The 17962-nt window shown below is 45.1% G+C and overlaps 1 protein-coding gene across 1 annotated transcript in view; it reads left to right on the top strand.

Annotated features, from left to right (window-relative positions):
• Window positions 1–10558: 10558 nt before the first annotated feature.
• Window positions 10559–17962, top strand: part of LOC117347055 (tumor necrosis factor receptor superfamily member 16-like) — a 59780-nt gene continuing 52376 nt past the window's right edge. The window contains exons 1-2 of the mRNA XM_033917375.1: window positions 10559–10822; window positions 14345–14486. Of these exons, the coding sequence (XP_033773266.1) occupies window positions 10787–10822; window positions 14345–14486 (178 nt within the window). The 5' untranslated portion in view covers window positions 10559–10786. The remainder of the gene's footprint in view (window positions 10823–14344; window positions 14487–17962) is intronic.

Raw genomic sequence — 17962 nt, 5'->3', positions numbered from 1 at the left:
CCCTAGTAAAGGGGCAGTTCATTGGCTCTGAATCCAATATATTACTAGAGCACAGAATTGTAGTCTTCCTTCTGTTCAATTTCAAAGAATTAGCTTTGGACCATTGTTGAACTGAACCACAACCATTCACTACCGGTAATTCAATTGTATTAGCCAATGTTGCAAAACTGGGACCAGAATTAAATACGAGTCTGGGGAAGACCAATTAAATTCCAAACAACTATAAGAGGTGAATAAACATTTATAAAGTGGTATTTATTAACAGACCAGGTTCAGGTTTATTAGATTTGCTTAACTGCACCGAGACACAAAATCCATTCAAGCTTCCCGACTGGCTGGTTAGACAGTGGTGGGACGCCTACCGCTGCCTACAATCGGGATGCCGTTTATAGAATTTCCCCCCCAAATGTGCAACTTCAGACTTGGGCACACTATTGATTATGCCTCTCCATGACAAAGAATAGAATACGTCAATTGAACTGAATCAAATAAACAAGAAAATCAATTAGATGTCAACTTCTGATAGATAGATATCAAAAGGTATGTAAAAACCTAGGACTACACCAAATAAATCGATAAAGTAAAAGATTAAAAATAAGAGGAGGAGCTTACCTAGCCAAGACTTCATCTGCCTTGTGTAGAGGCAAATATTGTTAATGAATCGGCATGTGTTAAGCAGAAAGGCAGAACTGGAACTGCCCGCAAGTTTCATAGACATCGTAATTTCTATTAAGGTACAAAAATTCCTTGAACCAATTCAAAGCCACTTCAGCTATTCCAATCCCACTTAATCTTAATAACAATAGCGAATGATTCATTGTGTCAAAGACTACCAATATATCAAATTATAATAGGCTCATTTGTCTCCCATTACTTGCTGCCTTTTTAACTTCTGACACTAAGGCGGTCATTTTACAAGTGTTTTTTGTGATTTAAACATCGATCCTGGCACATGGAAGTCGTAGCAGCTGAAATGTTTAAACTGGGACAAATTATTAAAGCTGTGAAAATGCCTAAGAACCTAAGAATAGCCTTACTGGGTCAGACCAATGGTCCATCAAGTCCAGTAGCCCGTTCTCATGGTGGCCAATCCAGGTCACTTGGCCCAAACCCAAGGTGTAGCAACATTCCATATATTTCTCAGGCTACCATTCCAGGGGATGTTTTTTCAATTCTACTATCCAATATAATAAAACCCTTAGTGCACATACGCACCTGAAACAGCCTGTTTAGAGTGATGCCAGCCTGACGCTGCTCTGGAGGGAGATATGTAGGGCTCGCGGTCAACGGGGCTCGGATGGGAGGGAAGGCTTGTAGGGTCAGCGGGGCTGCGGGATGGCGGCTCAAGGGTTCTGCTGCACAGGGGGATGGGAGGGAGGGAGGGATAGAAAGATGCTCTTGGTCCGGCCCCTCTGCCATATTTAAGAACCCATTGTGGCCCACAAGTCAAAGTTTGCCCACCCCTGGTCTAAAACCAACAGAACTCTGTATTGATTGGAGTTAGGCAATTCGTCATTTAAAGGGATTCATTTCAATAGAATATTGGAGAGTTCTCTTTCTTATTAAGCAGTACTTTTTTGGAATAGTTTACCGTTGGCCGTGAGACAACTTTCCTCTTATACTTCTTTTCATAAAAGATTAAAAACTTACCCAGTTAATAAATATTTGATTAAAAATTAGCTAGGATAAATCTATGCATTCTGTATTATCTTAGCGAAATCAGTGTATCAACTGTACATAATACTGGCTGTAAGCTGCTTTGGAACTTTTTAGGGATCAAGGAGGTTACAAATATCAGATTAGATTAGCAGTTTAAATCTCTCAGCAATAGCACTTCCCCCGTCATTCCCAACTTTTGGATATCTATGACTAGATCTTTATCCAGCTTCTCTGTGGGTGCTGGAAAGGGATTGGGACTTGTACACTGCCTTTTTGTAGTTTTACGACCACACTCAAAGTGGTTCCCTATCTGTCATGTAGCTGAGGCAGTGGAGGATTAAGTGACTTGTCCAGGGAGCAAAACAGGGTTTGAACCCACAACCTCAGGGTGCTGAGGCTGTAGCTTTAACCACTGTGCCACACTCTCCTCCTCCAATACAATATCAAAAGTGAGCCAAGTATAGAACAATGAAGCTATTGTGACATCACTGATGAGGCTCTCAGGCATTGGTGGAATGAGGCATTATGACATCAGGGAAAGGGGTTGGGACTTGCATACCACCTTTTTGTAGTCTTATATCTACGCTCAAAGTAGTTTACATACAGGTACTTCAAGCATTTTCCCTATCTGTCCCGGTGGGTCCTAATCTATCTGACGTACCTGGGGCAGTGGAGGATTAAGTGACTTGCCCAAGGTCACAAGGAGCAGCGCAGGGTTTGAACCCACAACCTCAGGGTGCTGAGGCTGTAGCTTTAACTACTAGGCCACACTGGAGATCTGTAGATGACTCTTGTGTGGATAGAAGTTCCAGCTTCTCTTTCTAAGATGATCCATATTGCGTCCTCCTTTTTTCCAGGCCCTATTTACTTCAGTTGTTTTAATTTTGTTTTCACATGCAGCCCTACTCCTGCACCGTTATGACCATCTCTGACCTTCCTAAATAGATTATAGCCCAGTAAAGTTGTGTCCTTTTCTCAGAAGTTAAAAGGTTGCACTAATGGTTAAAACATAAGAATAGCCTTACTGGGTCAGACCAATAGTCCATTTGCCCAGTATCCCGTCTTTACGGAGGCAAATCCAAGTCACAAGTACCTGGCAAAAACCCAAATAGTAGCAGCATTCCATGTCATCGATCCAGGGCAAGCAGTGGCTTCTCCCACGTCTGTCTCAACAGCAGTTTATAGGCTTTTCCTCCAGAAACTTGTCCAAACCTCTTTTTTTTTTTTTTTTTTTATAACCAATTACATTAACTGCTCTTACCACATTATCTGGCAATGCATTCCAGAGCTTAACTATGCTCTGAGTGAAAAAAAGATTTCCTCCTGTTGGTTTTAAAAGGATTACTCTGTAACTTCATTGAGTGTCCCCTATTCTTTGTAAATCTTGATGCAGTAAAAAAATCGATCCACTTGTACCCATTCTATGCCATGCAGGATTTTGTAGACTTTGATCATATCGCCCCTCAGCCTTCTCTTTTCAAGCTGAAAAGCCCTAGCCTCGTTAGTCTTTCTTCATACAAGAGGAGTTCCATCCCTTTTTTTCATTTTGGTCACCCTTAGAACCTTTTCTACTGCCACTATATCTTTTTTGAGATAAGGAGACCAGAACTGAACACAATGCTCAAGGTTAGGTCGCAAATTGAGCGATATAGAGGCTTTATAACATTCTTACTCTTGTTTACCATCCCTTTAAAAAAAATAATTCCTAGCATCTTGTTTGCTTTCTTGGCTGCCGCTGCACATTGGGCGGTGCGTTTCAGCGGACTGTCCACGATGACATCCAGATCTTTTTCTTGAGCGCTGACTCCCAAGGTGGACCCTAGCATCCTGTAACTACGATTTGGATTATTCTTCCCAATGTGCTTCACTTGAATTTTGGATGGTATGATGGGACGCTGGCCGCTTAACCGTTTTATTGGCTGTTGTGGTTCTTGTATATGTATGGTTATGAAGATAATTATGTATGCATTTGTTGTGACCTGCTTTGTGGAAGGCAGGATACAAATAAATAAACTATACAGTAAACTAAACTTTGCATTTGTCCATATTAAGTTTCAAGTTTATGTAAAATTTCTTATACCGCCCAATTAGCCTTTTAGGTGGTGTACAAATTTGTAAAAACAGAAAACAAACTGTAACTATAAAAACTTTTAAAAACTATTAAAATCAAAGACAAACAAGACCAAAAGGTAAAAGGCAAGAACTACATTAGGCAAAGTAAAAGAGAACAATTAAGGAAAAAAAAACAAGAAGGAGGGTTGCTGTTAAATCAATAGTATTTTCGCTCAATTGCCCTTAAAAGGACAGTTAGGTCTCAAAGGCATCAAGGAAGAGAAATGTCTTTAGCTTCGTCTTAAAGTTATTAAGATTTGATTCTTCGCGTAAATAATTTGGAATACTATTCCAAAGAGAGGGGGCAGTGACAGAGAAGATGGTAGACCTCATTGTGTATATAAACTTCAGTGACGGTATAGAGAAAAGGTTATTAGCTGTTAAGCTTAGGGACCTGCCATTTGGACACCCAGTCTTCCACTTTCCTAAGGTCTTCATGCAGTTTTCCACAGTCCGCATGCATTTTAACTACTTTGAACAGTTTAGTGTCATCTGCAAATTTAATCACCTCACTCGTAGTTCCAATTTCCAGATCATTTATAAATAAGTTAAATAGCACAGTCCCAGTGCAAATCCCCGTGGCACACCACTATTTACCCTCCTCCTTTGAGAAAAATGGCCATTTAATCTTACCCTTTGTTTTGAGTTGGGGTAGCTGTCAGTACCTACAGTTTTGCTTTGCCTTCAGCGGCTCTTTGCACCCCCTCCTCCCCCCCCCCCATTGCCCTAGTTGGCCACCCAGTCTGCCTGGTTGGCCCCACCAGCACCTCCCAGTTTCCCCATGATACTACTATCCAGCTCCCTCTACGATAAACACAGAAGAAAGTACCTTCAGGCTATGTTCCCTCTAAGGACCGAGTTCATGTGAGCAAAACATTATTTTTGTGAGCAAAGGACTGAGTTGATGTGAGCAAAAATTTTCTGTTACATTACATCAAAGAGAGAAAGCAATCTGTGCCCACTTATGCTGTGCAAAATAGAAAGATAGCACATGCAAACAAATAAAACAAAAGATGGAAAATGATACCATTTTATTGGACTAAATACAGTATATTTTTCAATTACATTTCAGAGCCAAAACCTCCATATTCAGGTTAGGACAGTATATTTCTGCTCGTCCCTCCCCCCCCCCCCCCCAACAAAAAGATGTTCCGCTATCCCTGATCAGTAGTAAAATAACTATTTAGTAGCTTGACAATTTTCATTTTTCAGGTGCCACAGGCACATTTTTAAGTTAGTTAGATATGGACAAGAGGACATGGGCTGAAGCTAAGGGGGGACAAGTTCAAGACAAATATCAGGAAGTTCTGCTTCACGCAACGAGTGGTGGACACCTGGAATGCTCTCCCAGAAGAGGTAATTGCGGAATCCACCATTCTAGGATTTAAGGGTAAGTTAGATGTACATCTCCTTATGAGTGCCATGAAGTGACATGGGTAGGGGTAGGCTAGATGCACTTCTCTTTACGAGAAGCTTGGAGCGATATGGGGACCAAAACTATGCCAGGGTACACCTGGCGGGGCCTCCGCGTGTGCGGATCGCCGGACTTGATGGACCTAGGGTCTGTTCCGGAGATGGCGCTTCTTATGTTCTTATATGGAATGGTACAACTGAATTAAATATTGTTAAAGATACTGGACATTCACAGTAAATTGCAAAATTTACCACACAAGTACGTTTTAACACTTTTTTTTCTAAATACCAGATAGGTCTTGGAACTTAATATAAAATTACCAAGATGTAATCATGCGACGGCGCCATTCGGAGAATCGCGCCTCCGGCAAAGATAGGCGACGGAAATGTAGTCCAGGGTTTTCCAGGCCTACATTTCTGGTGCCCACCTTTGATGTGAATTGTACCTCCAGAGGCGAAGCCTGACATACCGAGTCAGGCAGTTTGTACCAGGCATACGGCACAGCAAGGCAGAAGGGACTGAATCAGGAGTTGGCAGTAGATGAGAAGGGTACAGTTAAGAGAGGCTTACCCGATGAACGGAGTTCCAGGGGTGGAGTATAGGGAGAAATCATAGAGGAGAGATACTAAACCCACCTTCCCCTTCCTCCATTCTCTATTTCTGTGGATAACGCTTTCATCCTCACTGTCCCGGCTCACAATCTCAGGGTCATCTTTGAGTCATCTCTTTCCTTTTCTTCACATATCCAACAGACCGCCAAAACCTGCCTTTTTAATTTTTCTCGATAACATCGCTAAAATTCAGATGTTCCTTTTAAAGCAAATTGCAAAGACCCTGCGCCACCCTCTCATCACTTCTCACCTGGTCTACTGCAACTTGCTTCTCACAGGTCTTCCGCTAAACCAGGGATCTCAAAGTCCCTCCTCAAGGGCCGCAATCCAGTCGGGTTTTCAGGATTTCCCCAATGAATATGCATTGAAAGCAGTGCATACACATAGATCTCAAGCATATTCATTGGGGAAATCCTGAAAACCCGACTGGATTGCGGCCCTCAAGGAGGGACTTTGAGATCTCTGGTATAGAGGCATATTTTCAAAGCACTTAGACACACAAAGTCCCTCCTTGAGGGCCGCAATCCAGTCGGGTTTTCAGGATTTCCCCAATGAATATGCATTGAAAGCAATGCATGCACATAGATCTCAAGCATATTCATTGGGGAAATCCTGAAAACCCGACTGGATTGCGGCCCTCTAGGAGGGACTTTGAGACCCCTGGCACTAAACCATCTCTCCTCCCCTTCAGTTGGTTCAGAACTCTGCTGCACGCCTTGTATTCCGCCAGTGTCGTTATGCTGACATTACCCCTTTCTTCAAATCACTTCATTGGCTCTCGATCCATTTCCGCATGCAATTCAAACTTCTTATTGACCTACAAGTGTATTCACTCTGCAGCTCCTCAGTATATCTCTTTTCTGAACATCTCCCTATACACCATTTGGACTCTGCCAATACCTCTGTACCTCCTGGCGAATTGCTGCTTCCCTTCCCCCATACCTCTGTAACATTCCTAGCGTGAGCAGAAACCTCCAACTTGCCGTCACGTCAGTGTCTGCGCTTCCTCTGACATTGTTTCCTAGGTGCGGGTCCAAGAAGTGACATCGGAGGAATCAAATACAAAACTATTCACTCTACAGCTTTCCCATTCCTGGCAGCAAAAAGGTGGAACACCCCCTCCTACCAAAACTTTCGTAAAGACTTAAAAACCTCTCTATTTGGAAAATACCTTACCCCCCCTCCCCAAACAGGCTACGACCACCAGAAACCAAACAAGACACAAACCAATTCTCCTAATTCAATGGATGACCACGCTCCTTACAAACTAGGAAAGAGAGAGCCATACCAGAACCTGTAATATCGTGTTTCTCCCAAAATAAGACAGTGTCTTATATTAATTTGAGGTCCAAAAAATGCATTAGGGCTTATTTTCAGGGCATGTCTTATTTTTTTCCATGTACAACAATCGTCTCTCCCTTCCTCTCTTCTACCCCAATTTTTCCTCTTTCATTTCTCCCCCCATCCCCATGTGCAGCATATTTCCTCCCTCTCCCCATCCCCTTGTGCAGCATCTTTCTATCCCTCCCTCCCATCCCCCTGTGCAGCAGAACCCCACCGACCCTCTTACCGTGAGACTGACATACCTCTACTCTGAGACCTCCAAAAACAGCAAAGGCGGCAGCGCTCAGTGATGCAGCAGAGGGAAGGCCCCGGCGGGGAAGGCCGTGAAGCAGGCTGTTCACAGTGCTGCTGCTACCGCTGCTGCTTTAGGAGGCCTCAGAGCGGAGGTATGTCAGGTCTCACCAGGGTGGGGGGTTGCTGAATAAGAAGATAAGAAATGCCGCTGCTGGGTCAGACCAGTGGTCCATCGTGCCCAGCAGTCCGCTCACGTGGAAGCCCTCAGGTCAAAGACCAGTGCTCTAAATGAGTCCAGCCTCACCTGCGTACGTTCCAGTTTAGCAGGAACTTGTCCAACTTTGTCTTGAAACCCTGGAGGGTGTTTCCCCTATGACAGACTCCAGAAGAGCGTTCCAGTTTTCTACCACTCTCTGGGTGAACAAGAACTTCCTTACGTTTGTACGGAATCTATCCCCTTTCAACTTTGAAGAGTGTCCTCTCGTTCTCCCTACCTTGGAGAGGGTGAACAGTCTGTCTTTCTGTACTAAGTCTATTCCCTTCAGCATTTTGAACGTTTCGATCAAGTCCCCTCTCAGTCTCTTCTTTTCAAGGGAGAAGAGGCCCAGTTTCTCTAATCTCTCGCTGTACGGCAACTCCTCCAGCCCCTTAACCATTTTAGTCCCTCTTCTCTGGACCCTTTCGAGTAGTACCTTGTCCTTCTTCATGTATGGCGACCATTGCTGGACACAGTATTCCAGGTGAGGGCGTACCATGGTCTGGTACTGCAGCATGATGACCCTCTCCGATCTGTTCGTGATCCCCTTCTTAATCATTCCTAGCATTCTGTTCGCCCTTTTTGCCGCCGCCGCACATTGTGCAGACGGCTTCATCGACTTGTCGATCAGAACTCCCAAGTCTCTTTTCGGCGAGTTGGGAAGTGTCGGGGACATTCAGGGGGGTGGGGGGGAGGCTTCGGGGTTTAATCTTAACTAGGGCTTATTTTCTGGGAAATAGGGCATCAAGACTATAAACCAGACTTAGCCAAACCACTCCAAACCATATGCCATAATCATACACCTACACAAACACAAACCAAGTTATCTGTGTCAAGAAATAATGTAATCCCTGGATAAGGTCAGAGTTTTCTAAACTGCAAATCACATTGAACTCCTTCTGGTGCATTTTAGTGATCCATAAATACTAATATACGTAATGTAATAATGTAAAATCAGTTTTATTCTATTGGGATCTTGCCCAGTACTTGTGACCTGAATTTGCCACTGTTAGAAACAAGATACTGGGCTTGCTGGACCTTTGCTCTTTCCCAGTATGGCGATTCTTATGTAACTTAGGGGTCCTTTTACTAAGGCGTTCTAGCCGATTTAGCGCACGCTAAATGCTAACGCATCCATTATATTCACGCTAGCCGATTTAGCACACGTTAGTGTTTAGCCTTCCATAGAGTGCCCTTAAAAAGATTAGTGAACCCCAAATCAATGCACAATTAGTTTTTATTAAGGGTAAGGTAAATCAATTGACATTACGCTGATGTTCTTATATTCCATAACTACCTTAGAGAGAGTAGAGAGGGACAGATTCTTCAAACTTTTGAAAAATAAAAGAACAAGAGGGCATTCAGAAAAGTTGAAAGGGGACAGATTCAAAACGAATGCTAGGAAGTTCTTCTTTACCCAACGTGTGGTGGACACCTGGAATGCGCTTCCAGAGGACGTAATAGGGCAGAGTATGGTACTGGGGTTCAAGAAAGGGGATAGAGGGGTATAGATAGAGGATTACTGCACAGGTCCTGGACCTGTTGGGCCACCGCGTGAGCGGACTGCTGGGCACGATGGACCTCAGGTCTGACCCAGCAGAGGCATTGCTTATGTTCTTAGAGGCTCTCTGCGGATAAGTTTAAGAAGCCAGGCACTGATAAACTTCAAAATAATAGGGCAAAAAGTCACGGCGGCTAGATTAATACATTCTGAAGAACGCTTTACAAACTAAAAATGGACCCCCAAATCAGAAAATCCCAAATCAACTGAAAATCTTTTCTCTTGTGTATATTTCTAGTGTCAGGATGTAGATGGTCCAAAACAAAAATCTCAAGCCCTGTACAGTAAAATGTTTCTATTTAAAAAAATAAAAAATAAATATGCTGTTGAACCAATAGGGTATTCACTCGGAACAACAACAATGTAATTATTGAAAATAGCGTTTCAGGATGGCCGATAAGTGGATGAATGCATCAGGCACGATATAGATATATATATATATTTTTTAATTTATTTATTTTTTTCCATTCTCTTGAGAAGCCATGCAAAACGGGTCCCGTTGATCTGGAATTACAGATTGAACCCGCTAGCTACAGCTAAGTTTTTAGTTTCCAGTTTTTTGGATAAGTTAAAGATTGAAAATAGAATATTTATTTATGGAGGACCAATGATTATTAAAAAAAAAAAGCCCTATGGCGTAAATTGACTCTATAATGAGTTTGGGCTGCAAATTACTGAGGTCTTTCCACTCGTCACATAGGATTATTTGAACGGCAACTATCAAAATAGTTTTATGATATTGAATCAGCCAGTGCATTTGCATATATTGAATAATGTATAGGAAGGGGTAAAACGCGGACCTCACCCCCTTATCTAAATTTTCTGCTTTGGTTATCAGATGGGATTCCCCCTTCCATTTCTATTTCCCCTATATGGCTCTCTTTCCTAGTTTATAATGTACTTCTTTACCTTAATCCTATGGTTCCAGTATGTTTTAATGCTTGTTACCCTATTTTTTTGGTATTAAGGACAAACCGCGTAGAAGACGGATAGGCGGTCTATCACATTTCTATTACACTTGAAACTTGATGCTCATCTCCATAGGATTGGCCACAGAGAGTTTGCCCTGGCTCCTATGCTCATCTCTGCTAAAACGCGGAAGGTAGGAATAGGACGAGCCGCGTTCGTCCGCGGGGAGCAGGAAACCATCCAACTCGGGGGTCATTTGGCTTTTTTTTTTTTTTTTTCCTGTTTGCAGTTAATTAGCAGCTTAAGTGTCTCTCGGGCTCTGTTCCAAGGAGTGGCCGGGGGGGGGGGGTACAAGGGCCCTGTAGCCAGTGGGAGGACGGAATTGATCGCTTTCATAGAAAAGGGCTGAGCCGGAGCCGGGGAGGCAGGTGCTGGCAGCTCCGGAGCAATCAGTGCTGCTCGGGCTCTCGGAGGCAGGGGATGAGCGCCTCCCTCTGTGCGCTCCTTCGCCTAGACACGGGATCTGACCCGGGGCCTGTAGGACCCCAGCCGGGTCTGAGAGAAGCCGCCGCCTGGCGTCCACGGGATCCGGAGTTCGGTCCCTGACTGGCCCAATCTCGGGATCAGACCCTGCCCGAGTGTGCGGGATCTTTGGATTCGGTTCCCTCCTTGTGGCTCGGGCAGCAATGGAGAGCAGCCTGTTCGTGCTGCTGTTATGTACGGTGAGTGACACATGTTTCGTTTCGTTTCGGAGATCTTTCCTGGTGGTTTTGACAACTGCAATGGTGTGAGAGAGTAAATCAAAATGAAACTTGGATGACAGAACAACTGCTTTGTTCATCCCAGGCTAGAGCTGAGTTCTGACTTTGTACCTCTACAGTCTGGCTTCTCTGTTTCTCCGGGGGGGGGGGGGTCCCTGTTTTCCTGAGGTTTCGGGTATGTAAGGTAGGGGGGGCTTTTCTCCCTAGATCCCCCCCAATGCATAGGGGAGTCCGGGTTTATTTTCTGTAGACCTTGAGTATCTCCTGCAAGGGAAGAGAAAGAAGCTCCCGGGGATGGGTGGGGGGGGGGGGGAAGGTAAGTAGGTAAAGAGATTTGGGTCCCACTTAGAAAGGATAAAGACCAGGTTCGACTTGCTTGGGAGGAGACCTAGTATTTACAAAAATCACAGTATGTGCACAGAGGCAAAGGAAAGTTGGAGTCCAGCATATGGGGCACGATCAGCCCCCTAAAGGATGAAAGGGAACTTCAGCAGGGAGCCCGGGACCATTTAGGAATCAGTTTTGTTAAACCTTTGACTTTAATTTTATTTATTCAATTTTCTATCCTGCTCTCCCAGGGGAGCTCAGCACAGTTTACTTGAACTTATTCAGGTACTCGAAGGCTTTCTCCTGTTTGTTCTGGTGGGCTCACAATCTATCTGATGTATCTGGGACAATGGGGGGATTGGGTGACTTGCCCAGGATCACGGGGAGCGGTGTGGGTTTGAACCCACAACCTCAGGGTGCTGAGGCTGTAGTTTTAACCACTGTGCCACACCCTCGCCCCCATGATTGAATTAAAAAAATACTTTATATGCCTTCCTTTTGGCAAAAGCCATTCATGATGCTTTGCAAATATAAAAGAAATATAGATAGAATTATACAATAAATACATATACAATTAAAATAAATAAAAGCATCAAATAAATGCAATTTCACAAAACATTGATAGCACAAGGGGAAGTAAAGAGGAGTGAAAGGCTCCCCCCCCCTCAACTGATTCCCATCCAGTGCTTTATTCAAATGCCCCCCTGTTACTCAGGGTGCAGCTAGTCCCTGTAGTAGCTGGCTCTATGGGTACTTGAGCACCCCAATGTTGGGCAAACCCCTTGAATGTGTCCTGAGATAAGTAACCCCTAATCATTTTGAAAAGTTGGCTTGCACAGGTTTGAATGTGTATCCCCTTCAGGAAGGCAACCCTTACAGTAATGTCGTAAATGGGGGGAATGGAGCGGCGGGGGTGGTCCACCGTTGGCTCTATCTTAGTGGGGGCACCAGCACCTGTCCTCCTCCCACCTACTACCCTAAATGCTTGCGTCCCTTCCCCTTTTCCTCTGTAATGTTCGCCGCACGAGCAGCAACCCTAACCTCCTGCTCGCGTCGACTCTTCCTCTGATGTCACTTCCTGGACCCACATCTAGGAAGTGACGTCGGCGGAAGAGCTGGCGCTGGCAGCAGGTCGGGAACGTTACAGAGGGGCGGGGGAAGGGAGAAGGGGCGGGGAAGGAGCGTGTGGGGTGGGGGTGGAGAAGAAAGTGGGGGAGGCGCACCACCGCCCTGGGCGTCCCTCACTCTTGCTACGCCACGGAACCCTTATCCCTTCTTCTGCGGCAGCCCTCAATGCATCTGCACCTATTAGGATTTTTTTTCTCCAACCCAATTTTCAAGATGAGCCCCTTCTTGCTAAAAACAGTCGCAGAGAGATCCTGAGGTGGGCTCCTAGCTGTCTTGTTTCCTGCTTTCCTCCTGTTCTGCCTGGGATGATTTGGGAGCTGTCCCTACTTCCAAGGCTCCATGTCCCCGGCAGGTAAGGAGTGGCGGGAAGACGCTGGAGCAGCAGCTCAAAGTGATCCTGAACGTACATTCCTAAAGCCTGCCCCGTGCAGCTCCACCCAGCAGCCCTAATGCAAGTCCACAGATATCTGGACGGTGCTTTCTTTAATCTGAGACACCCTTTCTGCTGCCCTGACTTCCATGCAACTGCAGGGCAATCAGCAACCCTAAACCCAGGTCTCGTCATTAATTAGGGGCCAGAAACCAATTCCAGGGAACCACTGCCTTAGATTAAAGCCAGAGCGGATTTGTTGGACATGTCAGTTTAAGTATTTTGATCTTTCTCTCTGTTTACATACATTTAATTATACATATATTCCAAAGCAATTGTCACTCTGTCTAAGCACCGTGGGGGAGGGGGGGGGGTAAGGAGAGTGGAAGAACCTGGCTGGTCGCCCGGATCCTGACATTCCAAGGCTGCGTTTTGGAATTTGTTGCTATTAATGGATTAATTGAAAACTGTTGCATGAGAATGCTTAGATTTATACGCTCCCGTAATAACCCATCTGCTGTGAATCTGTTTTCTGAACTTGTCCTGACGATCTACAACTGTCCCATTTAATATCAAAAAATGCAGCGACTAATCTGAAGGGGTGGGGGAGGGGACTTGCTTTATCCTCTGTTGGGTTTGGCTCCTGAGCAGGGGGGGGGGCATTATATTCTGTGTTCTGTGCAATGGGATGTCTTTGAGGGCAAAATACCTGCGGCATTGTTAAGAGAGTTTTAATAGCATGCACATTTTCCTCAGATAATTTCAAACACGTGTGCTGAGGAGATTCAGTTCCTTCCAGATGCATGCACTAGACCTAGCAGCTAAAAATGCAAACCAAGGGTTATGTCCAGAAGTGGATGTAGAGTGCAAATCTTGCCCATGCCCTCCTGAGTTAATCTCGCCTCTAAAGAGCATCTGATCTGAGTAACTGGCTCCTCGGATCCATTTTGCCCACCACTGAAGAAACAGGAAAAAGAATTCCGCATTTCTACATCACTGAAAAGCAGGGAGTTGAGAATGGTATGCTCCTTTGGTGTTCTCTCCATATGAGGAAATGTGCAAGCAGCCCTGTCTCCAGAGTGCTCCCAGCTCCTGCAGGTTCCGTATCTATGAAATAGCATATTTCAGTGATGATTGTGGAGGGTCCCACTGTCCCTGTAGTTCTAGACTCTTCCAGAAGGAGGCGCTGAAGCGAAATCCACAGGGGCTTCAAAGGTGGAACGTGAGTTGAGGCGCCTTGCAATTTGTCTGGCTCCAGGCCCATATACCAGGAAGCAATCAAAGACATGGGGAAGGTTATGGGAGAGTTCGCATCTGCAATCATCCCTGCAAGAGCCGAACTCGCTGGGGAGCTGAGCGGCTCCCAGCAATGCTGCGTATTACACTATGATATTCAAAAAGGGATTAACCATTTTTTATGAAATGAAATACACGTGCTTTCTCACTCTGGGAGGGAGCCCTTGAGCTTGGTCATTGTGCCAGCCAGCAAACGCACCTCCTCCTATCTGCTTTGAAGTGAGCAATATTTGACGAGTGAGATCACCCTGAATCCAGGTGCTTCTAATACAATATATTGTTTAGGGGAGGGAGGGGTGGGATCACCGGCAGAGCTTGAATAAGAATTTATAAACTATCTAGGTTTTGCTTTTCCATGCCAGGTGTCAGTGTGGAGCGCAACAGAGCCATGCCTCACGAGGCAGTTCACTGCCAGCGGGGAGTGCTGCAAGGCCTGCAACATAGGTGAAGGAATGATCCAGCCCTGTGGGATCAACCAGACGGTGTGTGAAACATGCATAGACAGTAAGTATCTACCACTGGGGTGGTCCGAGTTTGTGGCATCCTCAGAGAAGGCATTGTATTTAGCAGTTTCAGCATAATCCAACCGACCCTCTGCTTTGCCTTTGCTACATTTCACAGTGGTCTCTGGCAAGATTATCCCCAAATACTCCCAAATTTGGGGCGTGCTCTTGAGATGTGCACACGGCTTATTCAACTTTCTACACCGTTCTCCCAGAGGAGCTCAGAACGGTTTACATGAATTTATTCAAATACTCAAGCATTTGTTAATCGGCCAATTAATGGTACTATGTAACATGATTTTTGTTCTTGAACAGTAAGTGTAAAACCTTGCTTTTGTGACCAGTATAGTCAAATTTTGGAATTTACCTATTTAAAATGTGAAAATGCTGAATTTTCATCTTTTCATTCCTAAGTCATAAAAAGCAACGTACATCTTGTACAGTGGAACCTTGGTTTACGAGCATAATTCGTTCCAGAAGCATGCTCATAAACCATATTGCTCGTATATCAAAGCAAGTTTCCCCATAGGAAGTAAGGGAAACTCGCTTTGATTGGTTCCACCTCCTCCCCCCCCACCCGAGGCTACCGGCGCTGCTCCATTCCCCCCCCTCTTGAGGCCACCGACGCTGCTCCATATCCCTCCCCACGATCCGGCATCCCCCTGCGAACCGGCATCCTCCCCCCCTCTCGCGTTTCCTCCCCTCCACCGCGATCCTACATCCCCCCCCCCCCCGAGCATGGCAATGACATCCTTTGACATTCTGAATCTGAGAATCTCGGAGAGAGCGAGACCAGAAGGCTTTGAGCATGCGCAAATGCTCAAAGCCAGTCCAGCCCGGCCCAGCCCAGAAGAGGGAGGATCTCCGACGCACCACCCAGCCCAGGCCGCGCCAGAAGAGGGAGGATCTTCGGGCACCAGCACTGGTGCCCAGTCAGGGTAAAGGATGCCATTGCCGTGCTCGGGGGGGGGGGGGTGTAGGATTGCGGGGGGGGGGGGCAGATGCGAGCGGGGGGGAGATGCCCGATCGCTGGGGGGGATGCCCGATCGCGGGGGGGGGGGGCTCGTACAGCGAGACAAGCTCAGTTTACGAGGCACCAAGTTTGCAAATGTTTTGCTCGTCTTGCAAAACACTCACAAACTGGTGCACTCGTAAACCGAGGTACCACTGTATTTATATTGAAGTTATACAAAGATGACCACAGAAGATTTAGGTGAGTTGCTTTTTGAGATTTGCGATTATATTGTAAGTCACTTTCACGAATCGGCTCCCAGATGTAGTCTCCCATCATGTTCTCATTATATTATTTTTATTAGTGGTGTTCGAAGTCCAGTATATCCTGGTAGAAGCGCTCTCCTTGCTCCACTAAGTAAGCTCCCATGTCCTCCTTGAATGTGTCAAGATGAACATCAAGGACATGGATTTTGAGAGACATCCTACAAACCTTTTACTGTAATTCTTCACCATATTCTCAACTAACTCCACGTAGTTTTCAGCCTTGTGATTGCCCAGGAAACCCCACACCACAGCAACATAGCTGTTCCAAGCTGCTTTCTCCTTCCTAGTTAGCTTCTTGGGAAATTCCTTGCACTCCAGGATCTTCTTTATCTGTGGTCTGATGAAGACACAAGTTTTGACCTTTGCCTAGGACAGATTAGGGAAGATGTCTTGAAGGTACTTGAAGGCCACCAACTCCTTATCTAGAGCTCTGACAAATTGTTTCATTAGACCCAATTTGATGTGAAGTGGTGGCTTTAGCACCTTCCAGGGTCCATCAGTAGTTCCCATTTAAAGTTGTTTCTCCCCACAGAGAACTTGGTCCGCTGTGACCAGTCCTGCCTTTGATAGTACACCTTTGTGTCCCTGCTGTCCCAAAGGCAGAGATAGCAAGAAAACTTGATAAAACCGCCATGGCGAGCCATTAGGAATGCCAACATTTTTAAAACTCTGATGACCTCCTAGCTGTTTTCATCATACTTCAAGGCACCTAGTAAGGTTTTGATGTTGTTGTAATCCTCTTTGAAGTGCACTGAGTGAGCCAGTGGAAGAGATGGGTACTTGTTCCCATTATGCAATAGCATGGCTTTGATACTCCAGGATGAGCTGTCAATGAAGAGATGTCACATTTTGGGGTTACAGGTGATTCCAATTGTTTCAGGCTGATCACATTGTGACAGAAGCAGAGCCCATCTTGATGGATGAAGAAGATGGAGAAAGCTTGGTGACACTTCCTCTGAACTGTGACTTGTACACTTTCATCCAACAAGTTCTACTGCTTGAGCCTAGACATGAAAAGCTCAGCATTGAATTTGGTGAGACCAAGATCTCTGATCAAATCATTGAGGTCTTTTTGGTTGGATAGTATGGATTTCTCTCAGCTGCACCACTGATATTATGAACTGGATCTACGACGTTTCCCTCACTCTATGACTTGCTGCTGAAGACAGCTACTCTCTCTGGGGGATTGGGTATGGGGAGTTCAGGGCAATGTGGCACCAGGGTAATGGATGAAAGAATGTCCAGATATGCGATTGCAGATGCAAACTTTCTAGTTCAACGTTTGGAAGGGTCCATCATGCAGAAGTAGCAGTTGCTTGAGTGGTCAGTAGATTCCTGCCAAATTCTTGGGCCCCTAACTTTACTCATGTGTGGAATCAATCTGGAATGTTCCACAAAAAAAGGTAAATTTCAAAATATCAGTGTCCTGATCACAAAAGCAAAGTTTGAGGGGAAGGCTAGCCATTTTCTGTACTTTTGTGGCAAAGGCAATTAAGAAAGAGAACACTTATTATCCAGGAACAAAAATCAAATACAATTTTGTTATATAGTGTAGTTGATGTTAATTGGCTTCAATTAGATTTTACGCTTGCATTTGGCTTTAAACTATTCAATAACACTACGCACCCAAATCCCATAGCATACAACTCAAAAAGGGGCATGGCCATAGGAGGAACATGGCTGGGGATCAAGGGCCTTCTGATAATTTGCATGCAGTGTTATAGAATGCTGGGGTTGTGTGTTCAAATTGATCACCAGGAATTACACCTGGTTTCAGTAAGTTTAAGTCTTGAAACTCAAATTTGGTTGTTGGAATTATAAAGAACAGAAAAATTTTGGAATTTCAGAGATCAAGCCCCATACCCTACCCTACCCTACCCTGTAGACCTCCTTGGCCCTACTTTATATATTCCTGGTAGTCTATAGGGACAAAGTGCCAGGTTTTGAAAAGCCATCCGGATCTCCAGACATGTCTGGACGTCTGGTAACCCTACCTATGTTCTCTAGTATGCAACTCAAAAGGGGGTGTGGCCAGGGAGGGGCATTTGTGTTCCAAAAACTTGTGCACAATAGGCAGATGCTTTTAGGGCAGCCACCGACAATGGCACCATTTAAAGAACCCAGGCCTACATTATCTTGGAGTGCTCTTTATAGAATAATCCTTAGCACTGATTCTTTTTTCAAGGACTAATTTTGAGC

Source organism: Geotrypetes seraphini, chromosome 13 (assembly GCF_902459505.1).
Source record: "Geotrypetes seraphini chromosome 13, aGeoSer1.1, whole genome shotgun sequence".
NCBI classification, from domain to species: Eukaryota; Metazoa; Chordata; class Amphibia; order Gymnophiona; family Dermophiidae; genus Geotrypetes; species Geotrypetes seraphini.
The sequence above is the reverse complement of the archived record's forward strand: the minus strand, read 5'-3'. Positions and strand labels throughout refer to the sequence as shown.